General features: G+C 50.2%; 1 protein-coding gene across 1 annotated transcript in view; it reads left to right on the forward strand.

Moving 5' to 3' along the window:
- The window catches only part of NAA25 (N-alpha-acetyltransferase 25, NatB auxiliary subunit), a 46,843-nt gene extending 23,923 nt beyond the window's left edge, over window positions 1–22,920 (forward strand). Inside the window, exons 12-24 of the mRNA XM_072600418.1 lie at window positions 288–495; window positions 2,482–2,571; window positions 3,123–3,303; window positions 4,146–4,245; window positions 9,025–9,176; window positions 9,858–9,983; window positions 10,162–10,405; window positions 12,850–12,973; window positions 14,007–14,072; window positions 14,745–14,842; window positions 15,664–15,774; window positions 18,563–18,709; window positions 20,587–22,920. Coding sequence (XP_072456519.1) covers window positions 288–495; window positions 2,482–2,571; window positions 3,123–3,303; window positions 4,146–4,245; window positions 9,025–9,176; window positions 9,858–9,983; window positions 10,162–10,405; window positions 12,850–12,973; window positions 14,007–14,072; window positions 14,745–14,842; window positions 15,664–15,774; window positions 18,563–18,709; window positions 20,587–20,706 — 1,767 coding nt within the window. The 3' untranslated portion in view covers window positions 20,707–22,920. The remainder of the gene's footprint in view (window positions 1–287; window positions 496–2,481; window positions 2,572–3,122; window positions 3,304–4,145; window positions 4,246–9,024; window positions 9,177–9,857; window positions 9,984–10,161; window positions 10,406–12,849; window positions 12,974–14,006; window positions 14,073–14,744; window positions 14,843–15,663; window positions 15,775–18,562; window positions 18,710–20,586) is intronic.
- The last annotated feature ends 3,498 nt before the right edge of the window (window positions 22,921–26,418 follow it).

Genomic DNA, 26,418 nt, shown 5'->3' on the forward strand with positions numbered 1-26,418 from the left:
CGGTGTTGGAGTACAGGTGGTCACTTACCTCCAGCCTGGTGGGGGAGTGAAGGTCAGAACTTGGAAACCACCGTGGGGAGAGGCCCCTCCATTTGCTATCCCTGCCCCACCCCAGGGGGAGACCGATGGCAGCATTCGCCAGAGAATGAACCTCAAAGCCATCCCTGTTTAGTTTGTGAGGCAGTGGGATGGTTGCCAAGCTGGAACAGAGACGACCAGGCACCACCGGGTGGATGGTGGGCAGACCAGGACAACTCACAAACTCTGCCTCTCTTTCTCCTTGGCAGTTTATCAATCAGCTCCTTGGAGAGGTGCCGCTGTCTACCCCCACAGAAGATAAGCTGGCCCTGCCTGCCGACATCAGGGGCCTGCAGCAGCATCTGTGCGTGGTACAGCTGATGCGCCTCCTGGGCCTCTACCACAGCATGGAAAAGGACCAGAAGCAGAGGGTGGTCTGGGAGCTGATGCTGAGATATCAACACGGACTGGAATTTGGTGAGTTGCCTTCCCAGGGGTGGTCAGGGCACAGGGGACTCCTTGGATTGTCCATGGGGGTCCAGTATCTCCACCCTTCCAGCTGCTGAGTTCCTTGGGCTCTCTCTGATGGGACAGACTGGGACATGTATAGTTTATTGTATTATAGACCTATTTTTTTGCTCACCTTAAAATACATGAAGTGACCTGATAGTGAGCTCCCATCTCTGAATAGAAGCACACGTCCCTTTGTAAACAGATAAACCCTTCAGACGCCCACAAGCGTCTGGTTTCATCGGTGGAGGCATAGCCCCTGTGACTGTAAGTGAAGGGGACCTTTCCTTGGGACTGCAGCCCACGTTGCAGCTAGTGCTTGCATTGCAGACACCTGGCTTGTTTCTGTAGCTTGGGGGAGTGGTCAAGGGGGGCAACCTGCCAGCTCTGGCCTGGAAGGGGCAGGTTAGGACACTGAGGCCAAGAGAGGGGAGGGGCCTTCCCTGAGGTCATGTAGAAAGGCAGTAGGAGGCAGAGCCAGGATCGGAACCCACACCTGGCATCTCCTGCATGGCAGCGCTCTCCTTGACCTTTGCTTTCGAGATCCGTGGTCACCCCACCAAGCTGTCCAAGTACAGCTGGTCAAGAACAGCAGTGGTTGTGATCAGTTCCATTCTGTAACTGCTTTTTTGGTTGCTTTTTCTTTAAAGATGGCTTTTTTACATCATTTCCACATATGCCCCCTCCTAGGTGCCCCTTAATTCCTCCCTTGTAGCAGAGACTAGGAAAGAGACCAGTTTAGTGAAACCAACTAAAGCATCAGTTGCATCTGGTAGCATATCCCATATTCCATGCCCATAGTTCCCCACCTCTGCCATGAAGGGAGGGAGGAGCATTTTCTCAAGTCTCCGAGGCCTAGTTGGGCACTTTAATTCTTACCCTGCATTCCACTGTTGTAGTCCCTGTGTGTGTGGTTTTCTCAGCTCCACATCAATGTGTCTTCTTCTCTTTCTCCAAAATCATCATATTCTCAGGTTGTTCCTTATGCGACGATGATAATCTCTTGTATTCATGGGTTGCAGTTCATCCAGGCAGCCCCAAGGGGACCCTCTATGTTTCTGGTCCTTTGCTCCATAAAAAACAATATTGTTATGAATCTGGTGGTCAATGGGGTATTTCTTCCCCTCTCCGGCCTCTTTGGAGTTTGTGCCCAGAGTGCAATCTCTTGGTTGCTACAGTCTGTGGGCATTGTAAGTCATCTGATTGTGGGTGGGGGCAGGCAGGGAAGGCTGCCTCCCAGAACCTTAGATCAAGTCTCAGCTAACAGTGTGTGAGGCGGCCTGCCTTCCCATGATCCTGAGAGGCTCAGCCATCCCCATCCATTGTTTCCTGGCCATTTTGCTGAGTGTGACTCGAAACATCAGAGCTGTTTCGATTTGTATTTCTTTACTGGTGATTTGAAATCATTTTGAATATAGTTCATAGTTTACAATTCTTTTGAGAATGATTCATATTCTTTAACTCCTTAGCCAGTGGGGAGTTGTTCTTGGTCTTCCACCTCTGTGCTAACTCTCTATACACCTTGGCTGCCAGGCTGATATTGGTGCAAATAGACGTATATATATTCAGATTTTTACTAATCTACATGCTTTTCTTCTTATACTTCCTAATTGAATTGATTTTGTTTGTGCAAAAAAGCTTTCTAATTTGGTGTAACCAAAAGTACAGTGCTTTTTGCAGTCTGTCCCTTTTTTCATTAAGAAGTCTCCTCTTCCTGAAGTTGTGAGAGATCCCACCGTCCATTCTCCCTCCTCCCCATTTTTTCTATTTTAGCTGCATGTCCATCTGGGGTTGATTGTGGCCTCTGGGCCAAGGTGCAGCTCAGTAACTGCCTTCTGAGAATGCTCTGTGAGGCACAGGGAATTGATTACACACAGGCTCTGAGTAGAAGGCAGCACATGGGATGGCCGGAGCTTTCCCTGATGCTGAGACGATGCTTTTTTCCCTTTCCAGGAAAATCCTGTTTGAAAACAGAGCTGCAGTTTTCAGACTATTACTGCCTCCTTGCTGTGCACATGCTCACTGACATGTGGCTAGAAGCAGGTATACTGTGTATCCATCTGTGTCTCCTTCCCCCATTTCAGGCCTGATGACTGCACCAGGCTGGGCAAAGGGCTCACCCACTGAGGGGGTTTTCACCCTGTGCTCCTGTAGAACAGTTTGCTGTCTCCCTGGTCTGTTTGCCCAGTCCCAAAAGGTGTGGCTTGGCTTTTCTTGTCATCGTAAGTGAAAGATAATGATGGTTACCAGGACAAGCCAGCCCACCTCACTGCCTCCCCACTGCCCTTGGCTGTACCCAATGAGGTGGCCTCCGCAGCCCCTTCACACAGTGCTTCTCTGCCCTTACGGCCCAGGCCCAGGAGCAGTAGCATCGTGGTGACCCTACTTTGTAGACATAGAATGAAGCCTGAACAGGTCTATTGAGGCTCCAGATCTTGGGGAAATCCCCTGGCTGGCTGCAAGTGTGTGCATCAGGTGATGGCCGTTCTTCCCATGGGAACCTCTCCTCTTCATATCTGGTCACAGGGATGGCTTGTGTCCACTTTCCTGGCAGCATCACTGGATCATTTGCCTTTTTTTCCTTAAACTTCCAGGTGAAGAGAGAGCTGCGTGGCAGGCCCTGACATTGCTAGAAGAGGGCTTGACCCACAGTCCTTCCAATGCCCAGTTCAAATTGCTGCTTGTCCGAATCTACTGCTTACTCGGGGCATTTGAGCCCGTGGTGGACCTGTACTCCAGCCTTGATGCTAAACACATCCAGCACGACACCATCGGGTGGGTAGTAGATACTCAGAATGCTGTGCAACCCACTCTGCCCCGCTCCTCCTGGGTGCTGGGACAAAGTTGTCCCCTCTGATGGGAGATAGGAGCACTTTAGAATGTCATGGCCTGGGGAGTCTTCAATGGGGATTTCAGAGAGATGGGTTCAGATTCTGGCTTTGGGACAAGTCCTCCTTCTCTGGGCCCTCTGTAAAATGAGGGAGTTAGACCAGGATAGATCCCTGGAGTCTCTTCTAGCTAGAATCCTATGACTTGCCATGAAACAGGTCTTATTGGACCTGCCAGTGGTCTTCAATGTTGTATTAGCTTGTTAGAGTTGGGGTTGGTCCAGGGGTGGTGCTCTCTATCTGGAGGTTGGGTTATAGGACATATTTGTGGCTGACTCAGTGAGTCTTTATTGTGAAGTCTATTTGTCCCCTGACAAGGTTGAAAGTAATGCCTCATCTGGCCACCTGTTAAAACTCTGAGATTTTAAAAAAATATATTACTATTATTTTTGTTAGAGATCCTTTAGCATATGTGTTTCTACTTTTGTGATTAAGGTTGGAACCCACCCTTTAAAGTGTGCTTTTGGAGGAGGCTTTGGATTGTATTGAAGTATCAGGTTCATTGAGAATCCCAGGTTGAGATCCCAGCTGAAGGAGCCTTGTGAGGCTGAGTCACCCATCATGAGCCCAGTTGCCCAGTGCCTGGTGGCCTCCCGACCCCAGTTATCAAAGGCTGAGCCACCCATCCTGGGCCCAGCTGCCTGGTGCCTGGCGGCCTCCCAGCCCCAGTTACCCAGGGCAGTGTGCCCCATGTGTGCACTCATGACCTGCCTGTGATCTTTCTTCCAGCTATCTTCTGACCCGCTACGCAGAGCCTCTAGGTCAATATGCTGCTGCCTCCCAGGCCTGTAACTTTGCACTCAGGTTTTTCCACTCCAACCAGAAAGATGTAAGTGAAAACCTTTTCTTTTGTGGTCTCAGCTAATGAATGCCCCAACTCCAGTTAGAGCAGAATGTCCAAGTTGGGAGGGAGCTCCAAGGCCATACCTGGGGGGCCACAGAAGCACACTGTGTTTGAGAGGGTTCTACGTTCAAGGACTCTTCCTCTTCCTGTGGCCAAGCCAAGCCTGTGAAACCCATTACATTCTGTGGGGACGGATTTACAAGTGTCTCTGATCACATCCTTAGAATTTGGCAAGGTCAGGCCTATCTGACATGATCGGTCATAGAGATGTGGCCTGCCTTTCAGATCTGTGTCTTCTAATGACTGAGCTCTACAGGGGCACGTTCTCTCCAAGGGGATGACAAGTAGCTCATCAGAGTTTTCAGCCTTGGAACTCAGCAGCCGGCAGGCCTGGCTGGTCTTCATTTCTGAGTCTGTCTGTCAGCCACTGTACTCTGTGGTTAAATCACTGGAATATGGAACAAACTTTTTTTTTAAAGATAGTTTCATATTGTTTAGACTTGCAGTATTGCAGACTAAAAAGATGGGCGTCCTGTTTCACTTCAATTGGCCAGGCTGAACAGACTTTGACCAATCACTGAGATCGGTGTGTTGGGTGCATTACTGGTGGTGTGGTGGCCCTCGTCCAGGGGCTGACTGGGCATCTGGACAGGTCAGGTTTCAAGGGTCTCCATGTGCAAATGATGAGCAAAGCCAGGCTCTGCCGTTTATTAAGAAGGGAAGGAGTCCTTCAAACTGGGGATGGGGAAACCTTTGTCCTCTAGCTCCTTGAGGTTGGCATTTGGAAGTCAATGGGAATGCATGCTGTCGATCCAAGCTGTTAAGAAGCTTCCTAGAGAAAGGCTGCAGAGCTGCTGGAGTGACTCTTAGCCCGTTGAGTTCCTAGGCCTCATATTTTGCATAGTACCCACAGGTTTTCTTCTGTCGAAAACCTGCTTATTGTGTTTGATGCTTAGACTACCCAAATTTCAAAGCACTTAACCACTACATTGACTTGGCACTTGGCACAGAAAAGATGATTAACAAATGTTTATTGACTGAATTTGTTGTTCTTTGTAACCTTTGTCAGTCACAAAATGAGATAAAATTTTCAAAGCAACAGCCCCAACAAATGATTAGTCACAGAGGTTAGCACTTTGGAAGGATGACCAGCAGTCTCTCTGAGTAGCTGGCTGCTGGGATGTAGAGGGTCTCTGCTCAGTGACCTGTGGTTCTCCTGAGGAGGCGCACAGTGGGAGCTCACCTGTGGCTCCCAGTTTGTTGGAAGGAAAAGTTGGGGGTCAGTGAGCAAGTGTTAGATAAATGGTACCCAGCATGTGACTGACCATGGGCCTTTGTAGGCAATGAGTGGTGTGCCTGCTGCCAACTCTTCTTTGTGGGGGGACAGTACCCAACAGTGAAAGAGAAGGAAGGGCAGGTCCTTCATAAACCCTTTGCAGGGGGAATGTGTGTGGTGGGGAGCAGGGGCACCCTCATATCCCAAGGGAGTTGACTTCCAGAATCACCTCCCCTGGCAGAGCCTGCAGGAGCCATGGGCTCCAGGCTTCTCCCCTCTTAGTCATGTTTCTTTGCTTGTCATGGACTTTTTGTAAGAAAATGTTTCATTATATTTTAAAAAGAAAGACAACAAACGAAGATGTGAAGAAAATCCCAATATCTTGCTGGTTCTTCTTCTGGCCAAATGTAGGAATGACTGAAGAAATGAATGCCTTCCCCTGAGACACTGGACTGCTAGTGGAACATGTTGGGGGTGATCTGGCTTGAAGTAACTTAAGGGATGAATTCATCCCCATTCCCTTGTTTGGGACCTGCTGAGTTCTGTGGTCAGGAGGCCCTGTCTATGAAGATGTGAATTTTTGTGGCAATGATAATGTTTCGCTGTGTATTTATAAAGGTGATTCTCTGAAGTCAGAGATGGTTGTCTTACAGTGTTCTTCTGGCTTTGTGTCCAGAGGGCTGAAGAGATATTCGAGGTAAGAAGAAAGTGTCCAAAGAAAAGAAACTTGCTTCCAAGATGGAAGACGGCTTGGAATAATTTGTTTTCTCTCTGTGTGCTATCTGGCTGGTTGTGGCTTGTGGTGAGGGTAGGCTAATTCATTGGCCTGAAGGTATAGGATCTCACAGATTGGAACAGTAACAACTCAGCAGGAACCACGACTTCTCTCAAAGCTAATTTATTTTGAATGTTTTCCATCAAGAAGATCCAGTTGTGTTCAGTTGCTACTTACCTATCATGGACCTAGGGAAGAAGTCAGCACCCATGGGTAATAGCAGTCACAGAAGGTGGCGACAGGAGCCAGAAGCCACCTCTTCAGTGCGATGCCTGTGCTCCGTGGGTACCTGGATCTTCTGGCCAAAGACGGTGACTCCTGCCTGGAAATAAAGCCACAAACGAGAGCATGAGCTTAGCTGCTGACAGCTGCTAGATGAGGAATTGCAGATGGCCCTGGGGAGGGGGCCAGCTGCAGCCTTCTCTGCAGCGTGTGTGGTGTTCAGAACCTTCTTTGGAGAGGAGAGTGACGTGTGAGGGTCTTCTGTAGGCATCGCATGTTCTGGAGATTCAGAGCCACACAGCGTGTGTGCGTGCATGTGTGCGTGTGTGTGTTCATTGCTTTCCTAGTAGCACTTTTATTTCCTTTAGTGACCATTCAGTGTGAATTCTCAAAGCGTTGCTTTGAAATGGATGTTTCAAAGCTGCCGTGGGGAAAAATGAAAAAAAAAAAACATAGGTTTTTCTGTTTCAAGGCTCTTCCTGGTGAGGAGTCTAGCAGACTCCGACCGAGACCTTCCCTCTGCAAGAGTGAGCTGCTCTGGATTCCTGCAGCTATGAGAATGGACTTGTCTGTACTTTGGAATGTGCTGTTTTAAACAGTCAGGACCGTTAGGTTGGCATAACAGACTAGGTGTGATTCTTGAGTTGGCATCCGTGTCTCTCCTACCCTTTCTGCAGTGACCAGGGTTCATTTCAGAAGTCCACAGGGGACCCACAGCACCTCGGTGATCTAGAAATAAACACAGACAGCTCCCAGACCACCTCTTAGGGTTGTCAGCAGAGTGTGCTTGCCTGCAGTCTCTAGCCTGGCCTCCTGTTGGCCAAGCCGGGAGCGTGGGGTGCTCCTCTCCTTCATCTGACACTCTCTCACTCTGCTGATCCCCCTCCAGGGGGGACATGACCCAGGCAGACATGAAGGAGATCCAGCTGTCTGCTGGAAAGACAAGTCAGCGGGCTTCAGCTGCCTCTAGTTTGGTAAGGAGTGTGGCCTCCTTCTTGCTGAGTCCTCCAATTTTTCATCCTTGTATTTAAATTGTACTAAACCCATGTATTCCTGGGGCCACCCAGAGATGAGAGTTACCTCGTGCCTTGTGGTAGTGAGTTAGTTTGGAGGTGGGGTGGGTGCATTGAGCCACTGTGGTCTCCTGACCACCTGTGGAATCACAGGCTCCCAGGGAGTCCTCTCCAGCTGTGACCTCTTGAAGCCCTGCTGTCCCCTGCTCTCCGAGGGCCCATAGAATCCAGGCCTTTGGGAAGAATAGACATCCCCCCCCCCCCCCACATTCCCCCACCCCTCTGTAGGCAGTCAAGGAAAGAGGCGCTCTTGCTGCCCTTGGATCGTGCCAGAAGGTAACTTGAGGATTTTGAGGTAGTCCTTCTCTAAGCCCACAGGATCACAAGTAATCTTTTTAATTTTCTTGTGTCCGTCCGTCTTTAATTTCTCCAGATACTGCAGGCAAACAGCTCAGCGAGGTGTCCCGTGGGGGTTTAAAAGCCGCATCGAATGCAGTTGAATTAGCGCCCCTGGCGCAATCCCGCGGCCTGAAATGAACCCTGCGAGGCTGTTTATCAGAGGGTATGTTGTTGACTATTGCCCTATTTTCCTATCATGCCAATTATCCAGACATAATGGAGATGGGACAGAGGAAAATGAGGGAGGCCAACAGAAAAGAAACTGGTTGAGAGTGCTCGTGGCAGTGTGGTGCGCTTTCTGGCATACGTCAGCCTTTCTGGGAGGTTTTTGGAGGCCGGTGCTTTCTTGGGTCCTGCTGACATGGTCTCCCTCCTCCATCAGAGCTCTGCTGTCCATAACTTTTCTCTGGCTGCTAGACCAGAATGTCTGTCCTTCTGTGCTCTCTCAGGCTGCCTCTCCTAGGGTCTGTGGGCCACATGGAGGCTGTGTTCTCCACATGATGTCCCTTAGGTGCTCCAGTTATTGGGTTCTAATCCTTCATGTCCTCCAGATGGACTGATTGACGGTGCTGTGAGCCTTTGTGGTTGACATTGTTCGGCGTCTCACTTCAGTCTCGGTGTTATGTGATACTGTATTTGAAATAATAATAAAATGAGAAGGAGCCAGCATGTCTTTGGGCCTTTTTTTAGGTTTGGGGACCTGGGTAGGCAGTGGCTATGCTTTTGAAACCTTACTGGAAAAGGGCTATCCCTGTCTAAGTGGTATCTGCCTTGGAGTGGCTCAGGTCAGGGGTCACTGCCTTTCTAACCTAATCTGACCTCCGGTTCAGTGGGAGTGGACCAAGGGGTAGCTTCCACACCGCCGTGTATGGCAGCTGGGTCTGAGTTGTTATCAGCAAAGGGGATGCACAGAGAAGGTTGGGAAGGATGGGGAAATGGAAGGGAGAGGAGAGCTGAAGTTCTGTTCAGTGATCGTGGCCTGTTGGGTTTATTTGGGGCTTTTTGGTTGAGTTGCTTTGCCGCAGGTGTCTGATCTGTTGAAGAGCTTTGTGCCAAGGTGATATTTTTTGTCTCCCCAGACCTCAGAATATATTATTCAAGCCTACAAATATGGTGCGTTTGAGAAGATCCCAGAGTTCATCGCTTTTAGAAACAGGCTGAACAACTCTCTGCACTTTGCCCAAGTGCGCACAGAACGGATGTTGCTGGACTTGCTGCTTGAAGCCAACATGTGAGTCTGGGGTACATGATGGAGTTGAGGGGCGGTCACGGACCAGCCCCTGTGGCCGTCATCTGCACGGTGACACCCGCCCACCGCATAGCATAGCCTGTCTCAGGGCTACTCTGGGCCTGGAGCACTACTTCCTCTTCTTTTCCCTTTTTCACAATCTGTTTTGTGAGTATTGTCTATGGATCGTCTTTGGCCCAGCCCAGAGCCCCTTATACCTTCTGTGGCATCACTGACTCTGAAGGGAAGCAGCGCAGCCTGTGCCACCCACCGCACTCGCCTCCCTTTGGGCTGAGAGGCCTCATGTTACACAGAGCCTCATCTCTTGCTGCATCTCTTGCTACTTTTTGTCCCAGTAGAAGAAAACCTTAAAATGAGCATAGGTATTGAGCCCAGGAGCAGTGTGAGGCAGTGCAAAGACAATTGGATTGGGAGTCAGAGGACCCACACTCGAATACAACTCTGCCACTGGGTTTCCTTGGGACCATAAACAAGTTACTTCACCTTTCATAGCCTCCCTCATCTCCTCAGATCCCTCCAGCTCTGACCCTGGGATCCTGGCATCACAACTTTTCAGATGTTTGTAAACTTGTGATCTAATGTTCTAGTTAATTCTCTCTTTTTCCTCCTGAGCCCCCACAGCCTGCGTGTTTTGTAAACATGGATGTTATGTTTCTGTCACAGATCAACGACCTTAGAGGAAAGCATCAAGTCCATGAGTCTGAGTCCAGAGGAGGACGACATCCCTTGGAAAGACCTACGAGACAACAGAGACCTCCATGTTTTCTTCACGTGGGATCCCAAGGAGAGGTAATTCATATTTAATTGAGAATCATGCCAGCTTTCTTGTGAATGCCAAGTCTAGACAGGTGGTCCAACCTTTGTGGCCTGATGTGGTTGAGGAGCCGCTGGCAGGCTCAGAGGGTCAGTGGCTGCTCGAAAGGCCACATTCTGTTTGCTTACCCACTGCTGGTGCTTCTGTCTTAAGGGATGTTTCTGAGGAACATAAGAAACTCTCTCTGGAGGAAGAGACCCTCTGGCTGCGCATCCGTTCCCTGACTCTGAGATTGGTTAGTGGGCTTCCAGCCCTCAGCCACCCAGTAGAGCCAAAAAACTCAGACAAAACGACAGAGAATGGCGTCTCCTCAAAGATCGATATCATCCGTTCACTTCTTCGGCAATTGGAAGGTGTGCTGGATGCAGGAAAGCGATTTGTTGGACGGAAGGTTCAGGTACAGTCTGAAAAGCAGAACTGGGCCCGGCGTGGGGGATGCTACCTTTGTGAGAATGGGGTTTTCTGGGACCTCAGAGCCAAAGATGAGGTGTCAGGAGACCCAGGGGAATCCTGGCTATGCCAGTTCCTAGGGGTGGCCTGAACCTTGAGCACAGCCCCCCAGCCCCTGAGATCTTGGCCTCTATGAAATGAGGGTATTGGGCTTCAGAAGAACTCATTTAATCCATCTCTGCTGGACTGCCACCTTTTAAGTCCTTGGTGACGCTCCTCTGTGCCGTCAGCTTTCTCCAGGCTAAGCGTCCCACATTCCTCAGTGGGGTCTCATTTGGCATGAACTTGAGGCCCTTGGCCATGCTGGGTGATCTCCAGCTTCTCCGGGCCCCTGTCCTCCAGATCTGGCCGTACTCCCCTGTCCCATGGTGGGACAAGCACCTTCTACCTGGCCGCAACCTGGCATGGCATCCTCTTTTTGGCTGCTAACCCCTGCTGGCTCATGTTATGTCTGTTGTCCACTAAGGCTCTCGAGTCTTCTTTGTATGAATCGCTCTCTCAGCACGCCCTGTCTTCTGCTCGGGGATCTGATTGTTCTGAACCAAGGGTGAGATTTTACATTTACTTCAAATTCTGTTTCATCTTACTTGATCTGGTCCAGGGTCAGGATATTTTTGAGTCCTTCCTTGGTTATCCAGTGTTGCGTGTTAACTGTCTTTTTCATCTGTGAGTCATGCAGATTTGATAAGCCATAACCTTGTGTGACTTAATTCATATCATTGAGGGGATTGTTAAACAGTGTCGTGATAGACCCTAGAACCCTAGACTGCTCCTTGGAGAAGTCTTTCTGAGGTGTCATGGAACCACTTCTAGGAGCAGTTAGATCTGCTGGGGCTGGGTCTGATCATTTCTTTAGGTCCCAGTCTGTCTCACTGTCCTCCCACTGCACCTGCATTTCTACTTCTTCATTTAATGAAAAGCTTGAGCTGTTTGGGGCCAGTGCTCAGGAAACAGTCTCTTTAGCATTTCTTTGATCCTTGTCAGAAAATTAAATACAGGATCCTGTTTGTGATTTAGACACACATGGCAGCTCTTTTTGGTGACCGCTCCCTTGTCTGCACAGGCACTAGCCTTCCCATTAGTAACACACTCAAACTTTTTCCCACTGTTGTCCCCAGTGCCCCCTCTCTTGCCTTTCTTGAAAAACTGGCCCTTTGCCCTTCTTTGATTTTGTAGGACCTCTGCGCTCATCCGCTAATGTTGTTCCCAGGTCCCTGAGGGTGGCTCGGCAGTCCTATCTGCCAGCTCTTTCAGGACGTGAGGGTGGAGTTGTTCTGGTCCTGGGGTCGAATTCCTCCAGGATACCTAGTCCTCTCTTACTGTCTCCTTAATTTTCTTGGGATCAGCTCCCCCTTAGCTTTTCAAGTCCAAAAATGGTCCTTGTCAGAACAGAAGCAAAACAGCAATTTGGTGACTCCACCAGGTTTCCTAATAGTAATCATCTTGTCCAGCCCGTACAGTTATCCTCGCCCCTCTTTTATCGTTTTCTTTTTCCAAACATGTCTGAAACTGCCCTTCACCCCAGCCCAGTCCAGCCCCAGTCAATAACCCAGCTCCTCGCTGACCCCAGACTGTTCTGAGCTTGGCCATTCTTGATTGGATCTTTAGAGAATTGGTTAGAGGACTGCCCGGCCCCAGTACTGGCCCCCATCTTCCTTCATGTCTTTCAGAAGTTAACACAGATCTATTTCTGTCTTTGAGCATACAAAATCATACTGTATTTTTGCTTGATTTTTTTTTTAAGTGTCTAACTTGGTAGAGAATAATGTTTCCTTTTAGACTGTCCACCAAGTGTTCTGGGTCTGCTTAAACCTTGTGGTGCAGTGGAAAATGTACCACCTGGCTCTGGTGTCCAAGGACCTGTGTTCAAATTCTGACTAATCCTGTTACTGCCTGTGTGACTTTGGGCAAGTTAGTAATTCTCCTGGGCCTCCATTTCCTCTCTGTAAAATGAGTGGGTCAGGCCTAGTGGCCTCTGAGGTCTCTTATTCCATGTGTTAAATTCTTATAAGATGCCTTCATTGATGCCAAAAACAAGCCTTGACTTGAGTCAGTAAGGCCCAGTTGAAATCCTCCTGCCCTGATACTTATTAGCCACGTGACCCCAGATTAGGCCCCTTTGCAAAGGTGCCCCTTCCTGCTCTAAAGTGACAACAGTTAGTATCTCTGTCGAGCCTCACACAGGAGGTGTGCGCTCTCTGGGGTTGGTGCCACCGTCGGAGCTGCTGCTTTTAAGGGTTCTCAGCAGGTGGGGAAGGCCCCCACATCCTCCTGCCTCTTAAGGACACTTTACTGATCACATTAAGGTAGCCCAAGGTCGAGTCTTCTCTGAAGCTAAGATGGCTCCGCACATAGAAAGTAATGAGCTCTTTTTTCCTTTTCGCTCTCCAGTATCCTTTCCTTGGTCCCGTTCCCACGCGGATGGCTGGCTTCTTCAGCAGTGGCTGCTGTCAGTGCCAGACCAGCTCCTTTTATCTTGTCAGTGACATTTATGAACTAGATACCAATGGCCTAGGTAAGATGCCTGCATGTGTGTGTGTATGTGTGTGTGTGCACGTGTGCAAACATTCTTGTGTACATGCATGTGTGGGGGTTTGACCAGATAAATTGTGTTGTTGATTCGCAGATGGGTTGATTTTGTTTTCCCAGAAAATGAATTCAGCATTATGGGGAGAAAGCCCTCTGGTCAGCAGAGATTCTAAGCTTACATAATTAATAATGTTTCAGAAGGCAGGACCTCTGATTTCCCCCCGAATGTGGGCTTCGCCAGTGTGGATGAGGGCCGTGCCATCTTTAGTAGATGGCTGGCAGGGATAGGTCTGGCTGGAGCCCTTCATCCCTAGGTGCCCTGCCTGATCGTAGCTCACACAGAGCCACGGCAGGCTCTGGCACCAGCATCTGTCTGTAATGTGGTAGGGCCAACCTGATTATGGGGTGCTGCAGAGGCCTTAAAGAGCCTGAGTTTTGAAACCCCTCCTGCTGCGTCATTTGAGGGGGACAGCAGAGGGGCATAGTACACATTTGTTTGAGGCAGATGCATAATAATGATCATTGAAGTCTGTTAAAAAAAAAAATTCCATTTCCCAGTGGCCTGTCAGCATGTTAATTTACCGTTAATTGGGTGATTTAGAAATGGAAGGAATCATCTTGTTGAGACTGTATTTGTAAGTCGGTGTTTGGAGAACTGAACATTTGTTGTGGAAAACAGACCTTCTGAGCTTCTAACCCAATAAGTTATCATCATCATCTCAGTTCAGAATTAGGAATGGCTTTGTGGAATTGTTAAACCCAGCTTCTAGCTAATTCCATTTGCCTTTTTAGCCATTTGAAAGGCTAAATTAATTAATCTCCGCCTCCTTTGGGGCGACCGTTTTGGTCAAGAAGAAATGAGGTTTTTTTGGTTTTGAACAGTAACTCTGGGAGCCAGAGGTTCGAAGGCCATGGGTGCACTGAGGGTCAGGAGGGTTTTTGAGGGGCCTCCCCAGTTTTGTGTGACTTTCACCTTGAAATGTACCTGCTAAGCTTTAATTTCTTTTTTTCCATTTCAGAGGACACAACTGAGATCCAGGAGAGAATAGGGAATAGTTTTGAATCTTTACTAGAACAATTAAGGGGTAAGTGTCTGGACACTAATGGGTTCTTCTTATGGACATTCACACACCCGTCCTGAGTGGGCACAGCTGGAATCACCGAGGCCACCCTTATTTCTGGGCACCAGAGCTGAGGGCAGGCTTCTGGCCATGCCTTCCTCTGTGATGTAGCAGGGACACACTGCCTTGAAGGATGCCTTCCCTTCCCAGAAGCCCTCCGGCCTTCTGTGTTATTGCCCAAAAGGAGAGTATTTGAAGATGGAAAGTGGTTACCTGAGGCGCTGGGGGTCCTGAGTCTAGCAGGACTTGAGCAGAAGAGGCGCCTTGGGCCTTGCCATCAGGAGTGGTGCCCTTTCCTCCCCAGCTGCGGCCCCTGTCATTTCACCTTGTCCTTGGTCTGGGTGTGTGGGCTTGGGGGTTGCTCTTGTGATGGTGGGGAGATCTTAAAGAAGGAGGAGGTGCCTCAAGGTGCTCAGGAAGTGGGCAGCTGGCTCTCCCAGGGGCTCTGGCCGTCACTCAGCCCCCCGACATCTTGGCAGGAGATCTTAAAGAAGGAGGAGGTGCCTCAAGGTGCTCAGGAAGTGAGCAGCTGGCTCTCCCAGGGCTCCCTGGGGCTCTGACCGTCACTCAGCCACCCAACGTCTTGGCAGGAGTGCAAGGAGAGACAAACCAGGGACTTTTCTTTTTTTCTTGCAGAAGCATTCAGTCAGTGTAAAGGGGACATCTTAGAAGTAGAAGACAGGAGCCTGAAGACTCATCCCAGCATCTTAGAAAATCTAGTCTTCTTTGTGGAGGTGAGCGCTCCAAGCTCCCCTGCCTGCCTCCTATTTGTTCATCCTGTTGTTCACAGTGAGCTTTGATTTTCCCTTTTGTCCAACAGACATTGCTTAAACCCCCCGTGGAAGGAGGTGCCAGGCTGTGGGCCCCTCAGCATGGTGCCCTTCTGGACCAAAATGCCCTGCCCCATGAAGTCAGGTGGGCCTAGTACAGCAGGGAGGCACCCCCTGGTGTGAGGGCACTGGGGGACCCTGAGCAAGTCTCTTAGCCTCGGCCCGCCTCCCAGGATCCTTGCAGGATAATCAGTGGAAAACCGTGGGCCCCTCTTATGGAACCATGTAAATGAGAGCTCTTCCTGCTGCTGCTCTTTGCCCCTTAGCCACCCCTGGAAGGAGAGAGAGGAAAGTGAGTGAATCACTGTCGTCAGCCTGGGGATTCCAGGATGTCTCTCACAAGGCTCAGTTTTGAGTCGGAGGACCTGAATTCAAATCCCAGAGATGCTATGAACTAGTCCAAGTCAACCAACACTTAGTAAGCAAGCACCTACTGTGTGCCAGCCACTGGGCTAAGTTCTGGAAATACAGAGAAAGGCAAAAACAGTCCTTTCCTCGAAGAGCTCCTAGTCTAATGGCACACAATGTGCAGACAACTGTGATCAGTACCGTGTGCTCCCTAAGGGTCCCCTTGTATGGAATGAGGGGTGGCCCTTGAAGATCCCGAGTCCCTTCTTGGCTCTGAGTCAGGTCATCCCAAGATTGCCTCTCTCCCCCCCACCCCATCCCTCTCCCTACCCTGTTAAATAGTTTGACTAATACATGTTTTCTCTCCTTCCTTTCAGACCGTCTCCATTGTCCTGTGGGTGACTAGTTACTGTGACAGTGTCTTGCAGCCGTATAAATTAAATTTACAGAAAAGGAAAAAGAAGAAAAAAGAAACCAACCCCCTCATGGTAATAACACCAGATGGGGAGGGTTGGGATCCCTTTCCCTTCCCCCACAGAGGAGAGCCATTCCCCAGGGGCGCCTCACACACCCTTCTGTACCAGGCCATTCGAGGCAACAAGCCTTTGTGCATGGCACCAGGACCCTCTCATCTATCTTTTTCTCTCCCTAGACTATTTTCCCCTCCCTCCCCTCCCACACACACTGCAGCCCCAGGGGGTCTCTTATATGGGCCATCCCATCTTCCACCTTTGCCCCTTTGTCCAGACTGTCTTCTGCACCCTGAGCATTCTTTCCCTTGGGATCCCCAATTTTTCTCGAGGGTTGGCTCAAGGGCCACTTCTTGTGGGAGACTTTTCTTCATTTTCCCACACCTGCTGTTTATCTGCGGTGTTCTCAGATACTTTTGTGTTTGTCTGCATCCCTGTATCAGATTTCCTGGACCAATTGGAAACTCTGAGGACTCTTTTGTGTTTCTCTGTCCCCAGGGCCATGCACAAAATCCAGGCCTGATAAAAGCTTGCTGTGTCAAATGGCCTGGTGCAGGAGGGTGTGTGGGCTAAATGACTAGAAGGATATGCCCAAAGAGGCACCATTGTGGAATGGTGCCAACATGGACAGAAGTCTGTGGGCGAGGGCCACAGGCTCTGTGTGCAGTCCAGGGCTGCACAACGTTGTCATTGGTGGCTTGGGAAAGGCTTTGGGCGATCTGCTGCTTGTGTTTCTGGATGACACAGACTTGGGAGGGACACGGTCATTTTGACTGTCATAGACAGTTACACAGAATAGGCAGCGTAACCAGGACAGATGCATGCAGTCTTGGGGGGCCGTCTCCAGACGTCCTGATTCACATCTGGCCCCTGGAGCCACATGGCTCCAGAGGAGAGAGTGAGGCTGGTGACCTTGCACAGCCTTTCTCATTTCAATCTGGTTCACTTGTATGTCATGACCTCACCTCCCTGGTGTCAGGGTCCTCTTCCAGGATGAAGGCCAAACAGCAACTCTGGTTTAACACATAACTTCAGATGCACAAGATGGGAAAGACCTGGCTTGTTGGTTGACCTTTATTCTGAAAAAAGATCTGGGGGCCTTGGTGGTCTGCAAGCTTGGCTGAGAGGGGTGTCCCTGGCAGGTTGCCCTGAGTGCTCGGCATGGTTCTAGGTACCACATTTTTAGGAAGGAGAATGTCTGGAGGCCGGCAGAACTGTGACCAGGATGTTGTGTGGGAGAGCAGCTAGGCCCCGGCACAGGCAGGACCAGGGCCTTGGCCAGTGGTTGCAGGAGACAGGTTCAGGCTAGGTAAAATGAGGCCACTTCCATCTTGTCAGCTCTGAGGGGAGCCTGGGCTGTCCATGGCCTGGGGCAAACCTACCATTGGACTTTGAGGAAGACTGAATGACCACTGGTCTGCTGCACTGGAGAAGGAATCCTGGCTTGGGCTACAGGGGCGTAAGTCATCCCTGAGGCCCCTTCCCTTTCTGAGTTGCTGGCAGCCTGAATAGCTCAGAGGCCCAGACTGGGCAGGGTGGTCAGGAGAGCCCTGTATCCAAGGCCACTTTGGACACTCGCTGGGCCAACGCCCCTGGAGTGTGCATTTCCTCCTCTGTAAAATGGGGCTGATGAAGAGAGCACTTCAGAGCAAAGCCCAGAGAAACTTTGAGCTGTGTGTCCCATGGAGAGATCCTCAGAGTGCATTGGCAAAGCAGGATCGCAGTGACAAGCCTCATCTTGTGGGCTTGCAGGAGCAGCATGCAGGCTGCATCCTGACAATGGCTGTGGACTCTGGGCTAGCAGCGTGGCTGCTCCCAAGGCTCTTGGGTTGGTGTACAGGAGCATCTGAAGGGAGGCCTGGCCCCTGCTGCCTCCTGTCTCTCCCCTCGTTGAGCCTAGCTCCTTGAGCTATGCTGCCTGCCCCAGGAGTGATGCTTGGGATGGCCGGCCTCCCCAACGGAGACTGCAGGGACTCGGCCTGGGGTTCTTGAGGGTGGTAGTAGACCCAGACTTCCTGTCCCTCTCATCCTATTGATCACAGTTGATTAGCTGCTGGTGGTGCTGAGGAGGCAGGTGCTCTGAATTCAAGGTCCTGGACACTGTCCAGTCTGGGTCTGAAGGGAGATGTGGTCAGGTTGGCGGTAGTGGTCTGACCTGACTGGTCCATGGCATCTCCTGCCTCTCGCTCCAGGGGCCTCACTCCCTCTGTGAAACTCTTGGGGGTCCTGAGAAATAGTGATCCCAAGAGCTTTGGTCTGTTCTGAGCCTCCCCCCACCCCCATCCAGTCCAACAAGGGCCTGAGCTGTGGGCATGACCCTCACAAGGCCCTGGGGCTACAGAGACAAATGAAGAGCTACCCAGCTCACCCCTCTCCCCTGAGGAGCTCCCCTTCTGGGGGATACAGATGGGTAGGATTATCTGAAGTTGTAGAGAAGGGTCAGAGAGACCTTCCTGCAGGAGGGGACACCCAGCTGAGCCTCTGAGTGGGGAGTGAGGAGGGCCCAGAGCAATGCCTGCAGCATCTAGTTTGAAGAATAGTGAGGAAGCTGATCTGACTGGAAGGTTGTACCTGCAGAGCATCCCCTGAACCCCTGGCGGGGGGGCTCTCACTGCCAAGTCGATGAGCTCGTCTGTTGGGCTGGAGGTGGTAGGGAGAGCCCAAGGCTGAGACAGCAAGCAGATTCCCCAGGCTCTTCTCCCCCTGTGACTGTTGTCTGGTCGTGGGCTGTGCACACCCCCGGGGCTCCCAGGAAGCCCTGCCTGCCGTGGCCTGACTGGCTCTTTCTTGCCTTCTGTCCCCCCAGCCGCCTGTCTTCTCCAGCTTCCAGCACTATGTGGCTGGGCTCCAGTTGCTCATCTCCAGTGTCCTAGAGCACATCAGAGGGCTCGAGGCTCTTCTGGCTGCACTTAAACTTGAAGAATTGTCCCTAGAAGACCCTGCTGTTTCACAGGTAAGAGGAAGGTGACCTGGAGCCCCCCTGGGGCATCCCTGTCACTCTCAGGTGCCAGTTCACTGATGGAAAAGGGCCGGCTTAGTGCTGGGTATTAACAGTCAGGGTCTCTCCTCACCTTCGAGCCCAAGGTTAGGAGAAACAGCAGCCTCTGGGTTTGGATCCGAGGAGCTAAGTTCCAGATCCTGTGGCTGGGTGACCTTAGTTACAAGACTGCTTTCTGCTTCTTCATCTGCACAATGAGAGGGGGGGACTGGGGCCTGTCCCAGGGCACCCGTCTTGGAAGTGGACAATCAGCTTGGGTCTCTCAAAAGCTGTGGAAGGTTTGAAGAGCCCTTCGCAGATGTGACTTTGCATCATCCTAGGATGACCCTCTGGGAGGGCTCGTGTTACTTTCAAGGGGTTAGTGTTTTTAAATGAAGGAAACTGAAAATATTGTTATATAGTTGTCAGAATCTTAAAGTTAACAAGTGTATAGACCCCTTGAAGTCATCCACAGGGAGGTCCTTGGACTGCGAGCTAAAGATCTTAGTACTATACTATACTGTGCATATTAGCACCAACGTGGTGCCTTAAAACGATGATGACAGTTGCTGCCCTAGGCAGCTCCTTGACATTTACCAAGTGCGTGGCGTTAGTGTTTGATCCTTACACCAGCCCTGGCAGGGAGGCGCTAGTGGCGTCCTCACTTTGCAGATGGTGAAACTGAAACATGGGGAAAGTGACTTGACCAGGGTCACAGCTAGTAGATGTCTGCAGCTGGATTTAAACTGGGTCTTCCTGGTTCTGGTTCTGTCCTCCACTTAGCCTTTGCTGTGCTTAATTTTATTTACAATAAGTGATGCATAGAAATTACTGGGCCCCCGGCTCCCGAGAAACATGGGCATGGGCTCCTAACCTCATGCAGAAAAATGAAGGCACTTTTTAATTACTTCCTGTATGCCAAGCACTAGGGCTACACACGGAAGAGGGGAGACCATTTCTGCTCTCAGGGATCTCCACGCCAACACACAAGGGGGTCAGTTGTGCAGCCGGCCAAAGGGCCAGGGCCTTCAGCTGTCTCAGTGAGTCAGATGAGACCAAGGAGTCACCAGGGGGCAGAGAAAGCACATTTACACTCAAATCGGTGTTTTTAGATCCTAGCTGGTTTCTTTTCCTCAGCTGAGCCTAAAGGAATTGGCATGGAAGGCCTGGCCAGGAAATAGTTTATTAAATCTGGTGCCCTCCCTCCCCCACTGCTCTTCTTCCTTCTCTCCTTCCTGCCTTCCTGTTTCACCTTACAGTGGAAATATGGGGCTGTGCTTCTTTGCCTCAGTGGTTATGGGCGGCTGACTTGTTGCCTCAGGTGCCCAGACACCATCTGTGCTGGTGGGCTTGGTCACTGTGGAGGAGGGGCTGCTGCCTAGGATTGCCCTGACTTTAAGTATGGGAAGGAGCCCTAGCAAGGCCTAGGGCTGACCCAGGCATGTCTGAGGGTCAAGGGTGGGGTGGAGTGGGAGAGGCTTGATTCTTGTACAGAGTGTCGCTGGTCTATCTCATTCTCTCATCTCTTCTGCTTCCCTCATGTACAATCCAGCCTTTATAACAAAGGATCAGAAAGACAACTGGGCTGTGGTTCTGAAGCTGGCCGGGCTCCTGGGGGGGTGGGGGGGTGGCCAGCACCTCCATTTTCCATAGGAGATCTCATGCTCATAGGTGCATATACACATCCCACCCTCTTTCCCTCCAGGGCCTACCAGGCAAGCTGTGGTCCTTGCATTTCCTGGAGTGTTGGTGGCATCCTGACTCCTTGGTAGAGGGGGTTCTGGGCACTTGTGGGGGGCTCTGGGCAGGCCCCGCAGGCCTTGGCCAGCATCCTCTTGTCTCTCTCTCTGTAGGAGGAGAAGTTCACCAGGACTGTGCATGGGAAGGTGCAGAGCAGCTACCAGCACTCGCTGCAGGAGATTGGGGAGCTGCTGAAAAAGCGGCTGGAGACCATGAAGAAGCTCAAAGTGTAACTGCGAGGCCTGCACCGCCCGGAAAGACCCCGGGGCAGGCGCTGACCCCAGCGGAGCATCGCCAGCCTCCCGTGCAGTGCCGGGGGCCAGAGCTTCCTCCTCCAATGCATGAAGGACTTGGATCTTGAATTGATTTTTTAGGTATTAACTGTATGCAGCTGATTAAATTATTGTACATAAACCGGAAGCCGAGCCCTCCCCTAGGTCTGACCACTTTTTATACGTGTTCATTAAGCTGATGGCAGCAACTAGAGAAACCCTCCTCTTCTTCCTTTCCATCTCCAGAAACTTCTGGGGCTTGTTTTTAGAAGCAGCAATAGTGACTCAGAAATAAAAGCCTCGGCCTCCCCAGGAGGGAGAGTAGGGATCTGACCTGGCTTAGAAAGAGCAGACAGCAGAGAGGCCTGCTGGCTTGGGACCCATCTCTCTTCCTCCCAGAGCTTCCCAGGGGATGGGGCTGAGGAGCCTCTGCCCTGGACGTGCAGGTATGTCCCTGGTATCGATGCCAGCCGGCCAGGCACGAGAGAGCCGGCAGGTCTGGCTGCACTGGCCTCTGGCCTCTGGCCCCTGCCCCGTGCCCGTGTTTGAAATCTGAACCAGGATAGGGAGGCAGAGGAAGCAGCTGTCCAGGGGAGAGAGAGGAGCATGGACCATCTCCAAGCCTGCTCCTGACTAGCCCAGCCTCGTCCACAGTGTCCACGGTTTGGGAATGACGGGACAGGAGTCACTGTTGGAAAGCCAGAGACGTGATGTGAATAGTTTATGCAAGTGAAGCCCTGTACCACTGTTGCTGATTTCTTCAGTCATATACTACAATCAGTTCATGAATTAAAAACTAAAAAAGGTGCTTGAAAATGAAGGCTTAGTGCTTGAGGACCTTTACTAATGGGGCCGAGCAGGGAGGAAGCGAGCAGAGCTCTAGGCAATGTCCAAGAGCCCCTGGAGCTTTCTGTGTGATGAGGCAGAAATCCCCTCCATCCTGGGCAGGGGAGGGGCAGCCCTGCTCACCAGGAGGAGCCTGAGCTGGCAACCTTTGGAGGCGGTGCCCTGACCATGCCCCTTCCCCTGCCTGGGCACTGGGGGGAGCCTGAGCTGGCTGCCTTTGGAGGCAGTTCCCTGACCATACCCCTTCCTCTGCCTGGGCACCAGGGGCGCGTGAGGCTGGCTTCTTCCTTGACCCTCAAACTACACGCAGGATTATAACGACATCTTTTTCTCCAATGAAATTTGACCATTTTTTTTATTTCTTGGAAAGGTTGGGAAAAAAAATCTTCCTATGCAAAAACCACTTGCTTTTTTGGTCCTCCTGGCTTCAAGAGACCTTGGAGGCTTTTAGAAATCTGTGATCTGGCCTAGAGTAATTGATTCTCCTATTTAAAATTTGGAAGAAAGTTGAAAAGGATCATACCCCTTCCTCCAAAAAGACTTCTTAGAAGTGCTAGATCTTTGACACCTGGGACTCTGGAAGAGAGATGTTCTTGTGGGAAATGCCAGTGGTCAGTCTCCTGGACCGCCATCCACAAAGGAAGGATGAAGACCGAATATTCAAAGTGTGATGGACTTGAATATGGTTTGGCTACAGTCTCCAACCTCTTGGGGGTTGGGGGGGGGGCGCAAAATGCAGCCTTTTGAGCAAAGCTTTTGGAGGGGGCGGGGTGTGGGTGGGTGTGTCTGTGTGTGTGTGTGTGTGTGTGTGTGTGTGTGTGTGTGTGTGTGTGCGCTGAAGTGATGCTTTCCATCACCATCTTGAAATGTACAGTATGTAGAAATACCCTTTGAAAGATTAGAGATTGACCTCAGTCCATTGAGCATGCACAGGGTTGGGGAAGCTTGGTCTCTGTCCTTAGGGGCATCTCTCCAGCCAATCTCTGCTTCCTGGTGGCAGTCACCCCCTCCCCCCATCCCACCCCTCCCCAATGGTTCAGTGTCAAATAATGTTATTGGGGAAGGGGGGATGGCGATTGTTACTTCCTTTGTTTCTTGTTGACTTTTGTATTAACTGTAGCATTGAAATCAAATTCAACCTCTTACATCTTGCGATGTCTTTGTATAAAAACAACCGAAAACAAAAAACTAAATTGTGTGCAGAAATGGCCAACACCTTGTTGATCTAGTCTTTTGGAAACTTTGTCACATCCTATAAATTGTGTACAGTTAAAAAATATATCTATATCTATATATTCTTACATGAGTAAAGAAACACCCTCCAACAAAGTGGATGTCATTTGGTATTTGACAAGGAATCCCAAATAATTTCTTGCTGCTGCCGCTGCTGCTTTTTTGTTCGTGAGTTTTGTCTCGGAGTCGAGGTTTCCGTTTGGTGGGTTGTTTTGTTGGGTTTTTTTAAGTGTGCTGAATTGAGATTTTAAAACAAGGTAGGGTGTGGAAGAGAGTAGACAAGCTAAGGAGACCACCCCCTGAAAGCTTTGGGTTTTATTCCACTGGCGTCCTCTGAATTGACGTGGAGGTGAAATCATTTCTGGGGATGGCAGTGCCGATCCGGGAGCTCGCACATACACAAGAGGAAAACTTCTCCAGTCTTGTGCTGGGGATGCCTGTTCACCTGCCCCCCCCCCCCCCCCCCCCCCGCCCCGTTGTGTTTTTTTGTCACGATTTTAACTGTTCAAACATTGTGCAATCATTTTGTTCAATCAGAATTTGTCTTTTTTTTTTCTTTAACACATACAGGGTTTTCGTTGTACCTACAGCTTTGTTTTGTCAGCTGTCCTGAATTCCTGATGTAATTTATGAATGTAGAAGACCTGTTTATCTGTCCTTCAGAATTAAGTGACATGGCACAGTAAACCTGCTTTAACCTTTGATCATTTATATAAAAGATAGTTTCATTACAAGTTAGCCTACCTGCCTGCTGCTTCCTGTCACTGGTGTCCGACCCGTAGGGACCTTTTCCCTTACTAGTTTGGAGGCACCCATTCTGGGATCTGTGCAGAAAAAGGGATTATTCATGAAGTGCTACTTTTCAAAGAGAATCAGGCTTTTAAGAAAGCTAAGTAATGATGATAATCAGAGTGGGAGACCACCAGAGAGCCAGCCTTGAAGTTAGGACCACCCAGCAGGGCTTAGGCCCTGCTTCCAACCTGTACTGGCCACATGACCTCAGCCAGGGGATGTCTCAGGGCCCTGAGTCACTCTGAACAAACTAAAGATAGGGGGCCAGCCTGGATTGTGGAGGACATTTCCACTCCGGGCATTTCCTACACGAATTAAGTCACTAAGTTAGGACAAAAAGATGAGGATAATTTACATCAGTAGAGAGAAGCCTTATATATTAATGCAACCTTCCCATTTCTAGTATGCTTTTCAGGTCTGCAAAACTTACAACAGCCCTTGGTTGGTAGTGTGAGAGGGAATATTGTTCTATTTTACACATAAGAGAATAGAGGCCCAGAAGATTTCCAGGATCTTGGCCCCAGTCCCAAGGGGTACTCCATTGTATGGGCTGCGACTTGAAGTCTATTTGGCCACATGATTGGTGGTGGGTGCTGGACGTGGAGTCAAAAAACTAGAGTTCAGATCCTGCCTCTGCCACCTCGGTGACCTTGGGCAAGTCATTTTCTGCCTCCATTTATCTATAAAAATGAGAAGGTTGGATTCAGCTCCTAGGAACATCCAGTCCAGGTTCCTTTCTGTTCTGTAACGTTAATCACCCATGATTCTGACCTCAATGAGATCAGTCACCATAGGCCAGGTCCTTGGTCCTCAGGAAAGAGGCAATCCCACTCCAGCCTGCCCTTGCACCTGGCACAGGACAAGCAGCTGAGCAAGCCTCTGCCATGTTATATGCCACCCCCTCTTAAAAGCCAGAACAGACTTTCACTGGGGCCAGGTCAGAGTCCCAGCTAGCCATGACCCCTGGTCAGAGTGAGGTAAGACTCTCTCCGGGCCTCTGCTTCCCCTCTGCTCAGGGATACCGGGGGTGGTCCACCTGCAAGGCTGGTAGGGAGGAAAGCACACTGTGAGCGGAGTGCTGTTGTCCCATCATCAATGGGCTGTTGCATGCATTCATCAAGGGCCTACTGTGTGCCAGGCACTGCTAAGCACTATACAAATAAAGGGGTATGTGTGTGTGAATGTGTGCACACCCATGTGCACCTAAGGGAGAGCAGGTGGGCCATCTCTGACACAAGGCTATGTCACACACCTGGACAAGTCACCTATCTGTAAAGGGTTACGGTTGGGTCTGGATACAAGTGTGTGCACTCACATCCTCCGGTGACCCTCAACCCCAACAATGCTAACACTGGACCAGCCCATTCTGTGTGACTCCTGAGTGTACCTTCCCCAGGGGTCCACCTGCTGTGCTGGGGGGTAGTCTTCCTTGCTCTCTTGACATTGCGAGGATTCCAGTGGGACCCCCCCCAAATGTAAAAACATTTCTCTGATGGTGACCTTTACTCTTGTTTCTTATGGTTCCTTGTTAAGACCGAGACTGCTCTCAACAACCCCTCCCCATCATCCCTGGCCCTCTACAGACACTCCAGACCTGAAGAGATAGATAGATGTGTTCTGTGTCTCACAGTCATGCAGAATATTAGTATTAAAAGAGATAAGTTTTTGTTCCTTGAGGGAATTTGGTGTCAATGAGGGAGCTTTGCAACTTTGTCAGGGAAATCTAGTTTACTCTTTTCTAGCACTTCTGGGCCCAGTTCACCCGTGTGAAGTATTTGTCCAGATAGGTAGATCTCTCTGTCTCATCAATCTACTTCCTATCACCTTTCTATTTCTAGATCTATCTTATCTATCCAAAATCTATACCTACTTCCCTACCTTTATATCTCCCATCTGTTTTCTGCCTTTCTATCTTACCTGTATGTGTCTGTTTTCCTGTCTGATGGATGGTATCTCTGGATTGCCCTTGCGACTCCATGCCCTCCTCTGGGCCTTAGACATCCTTCATCCACTTGGCCTTCCCTGTGTGAATGGTCAAGCTAGATTCCTCTGCCTGGTCCAAGACCTCTCCCTGGAGGCTCGGCAGCATCCTGGCAGCACTCACTGTTGTCCTCTGGTGGGAGCACCTGTAGGATCTCATCAAACCCAGGGAATCCCAAGATGCTGCTTCTCATAGGACAAGAGGAAGAAATGGACCAAGAAAAGAGAAGCAGCTTGCCCAGACCCACCCAAATAGTAAGTAGCTGCACTAACATTCCAAACTACATTTCAAAGCTCCAAACTCACAGTGTGTTGAAATTTATCCTTTTTATGTCGTCCCCTTTTTGGATCAGCCAACGGACCACGGACTTTGTTGGAAGCCTGTAGCCCGGGGTTCATGAACTTATTTTTTGTTTTAATTTTTGATAAGAGCCTTTCTGTACATGGTGGGGGGGGGGGGTGGTAATCAGATATTCATTAAAAACCATAATTCTGAGAAGAGGTCTCTAGGCCTCCCCAGCTGGCAGCCCAGGATGCAGACAAGGTGAAGCAGCCCAGCCCTAGTCCACCCAATGCAACCCTCTCATTTGGTAGAGCACTGTCATGGAAAGGGAGCTGGGCTAGTGAAGAAAAACCTGAGTTTGGGTCCCTCCTCTGACAGCATCACCGGCAAGTCATGATCTCTCAGAGCCCCTAAATCCCATCTAAATCTCATGATGAAATTTCCTGTAATCACCTCTCAGGTTTGTTAGAGGCAGCTGGGTGTCCTAGTGGATAGACTGCTGGACCTGCAGTTAGGAAGACCAGAATTCAAATCATGTC

Source organism: Notamacropus eugenii, chromosome 4 (genome assembly GCF_028372415.1).
Source record: "Notamacropus eugenii isolate mMacEug1 chromosome 4, mMacEug1.pri_v2, whole genome shotgun sequence".
In the NCBI taxonomy this organism is placed as follows: Eukaryota; Metazoa; Chordata; class Mammalia; order Diprotodontia; family Macropodidae; genus Notamacropus; species Notamacropus eugenii.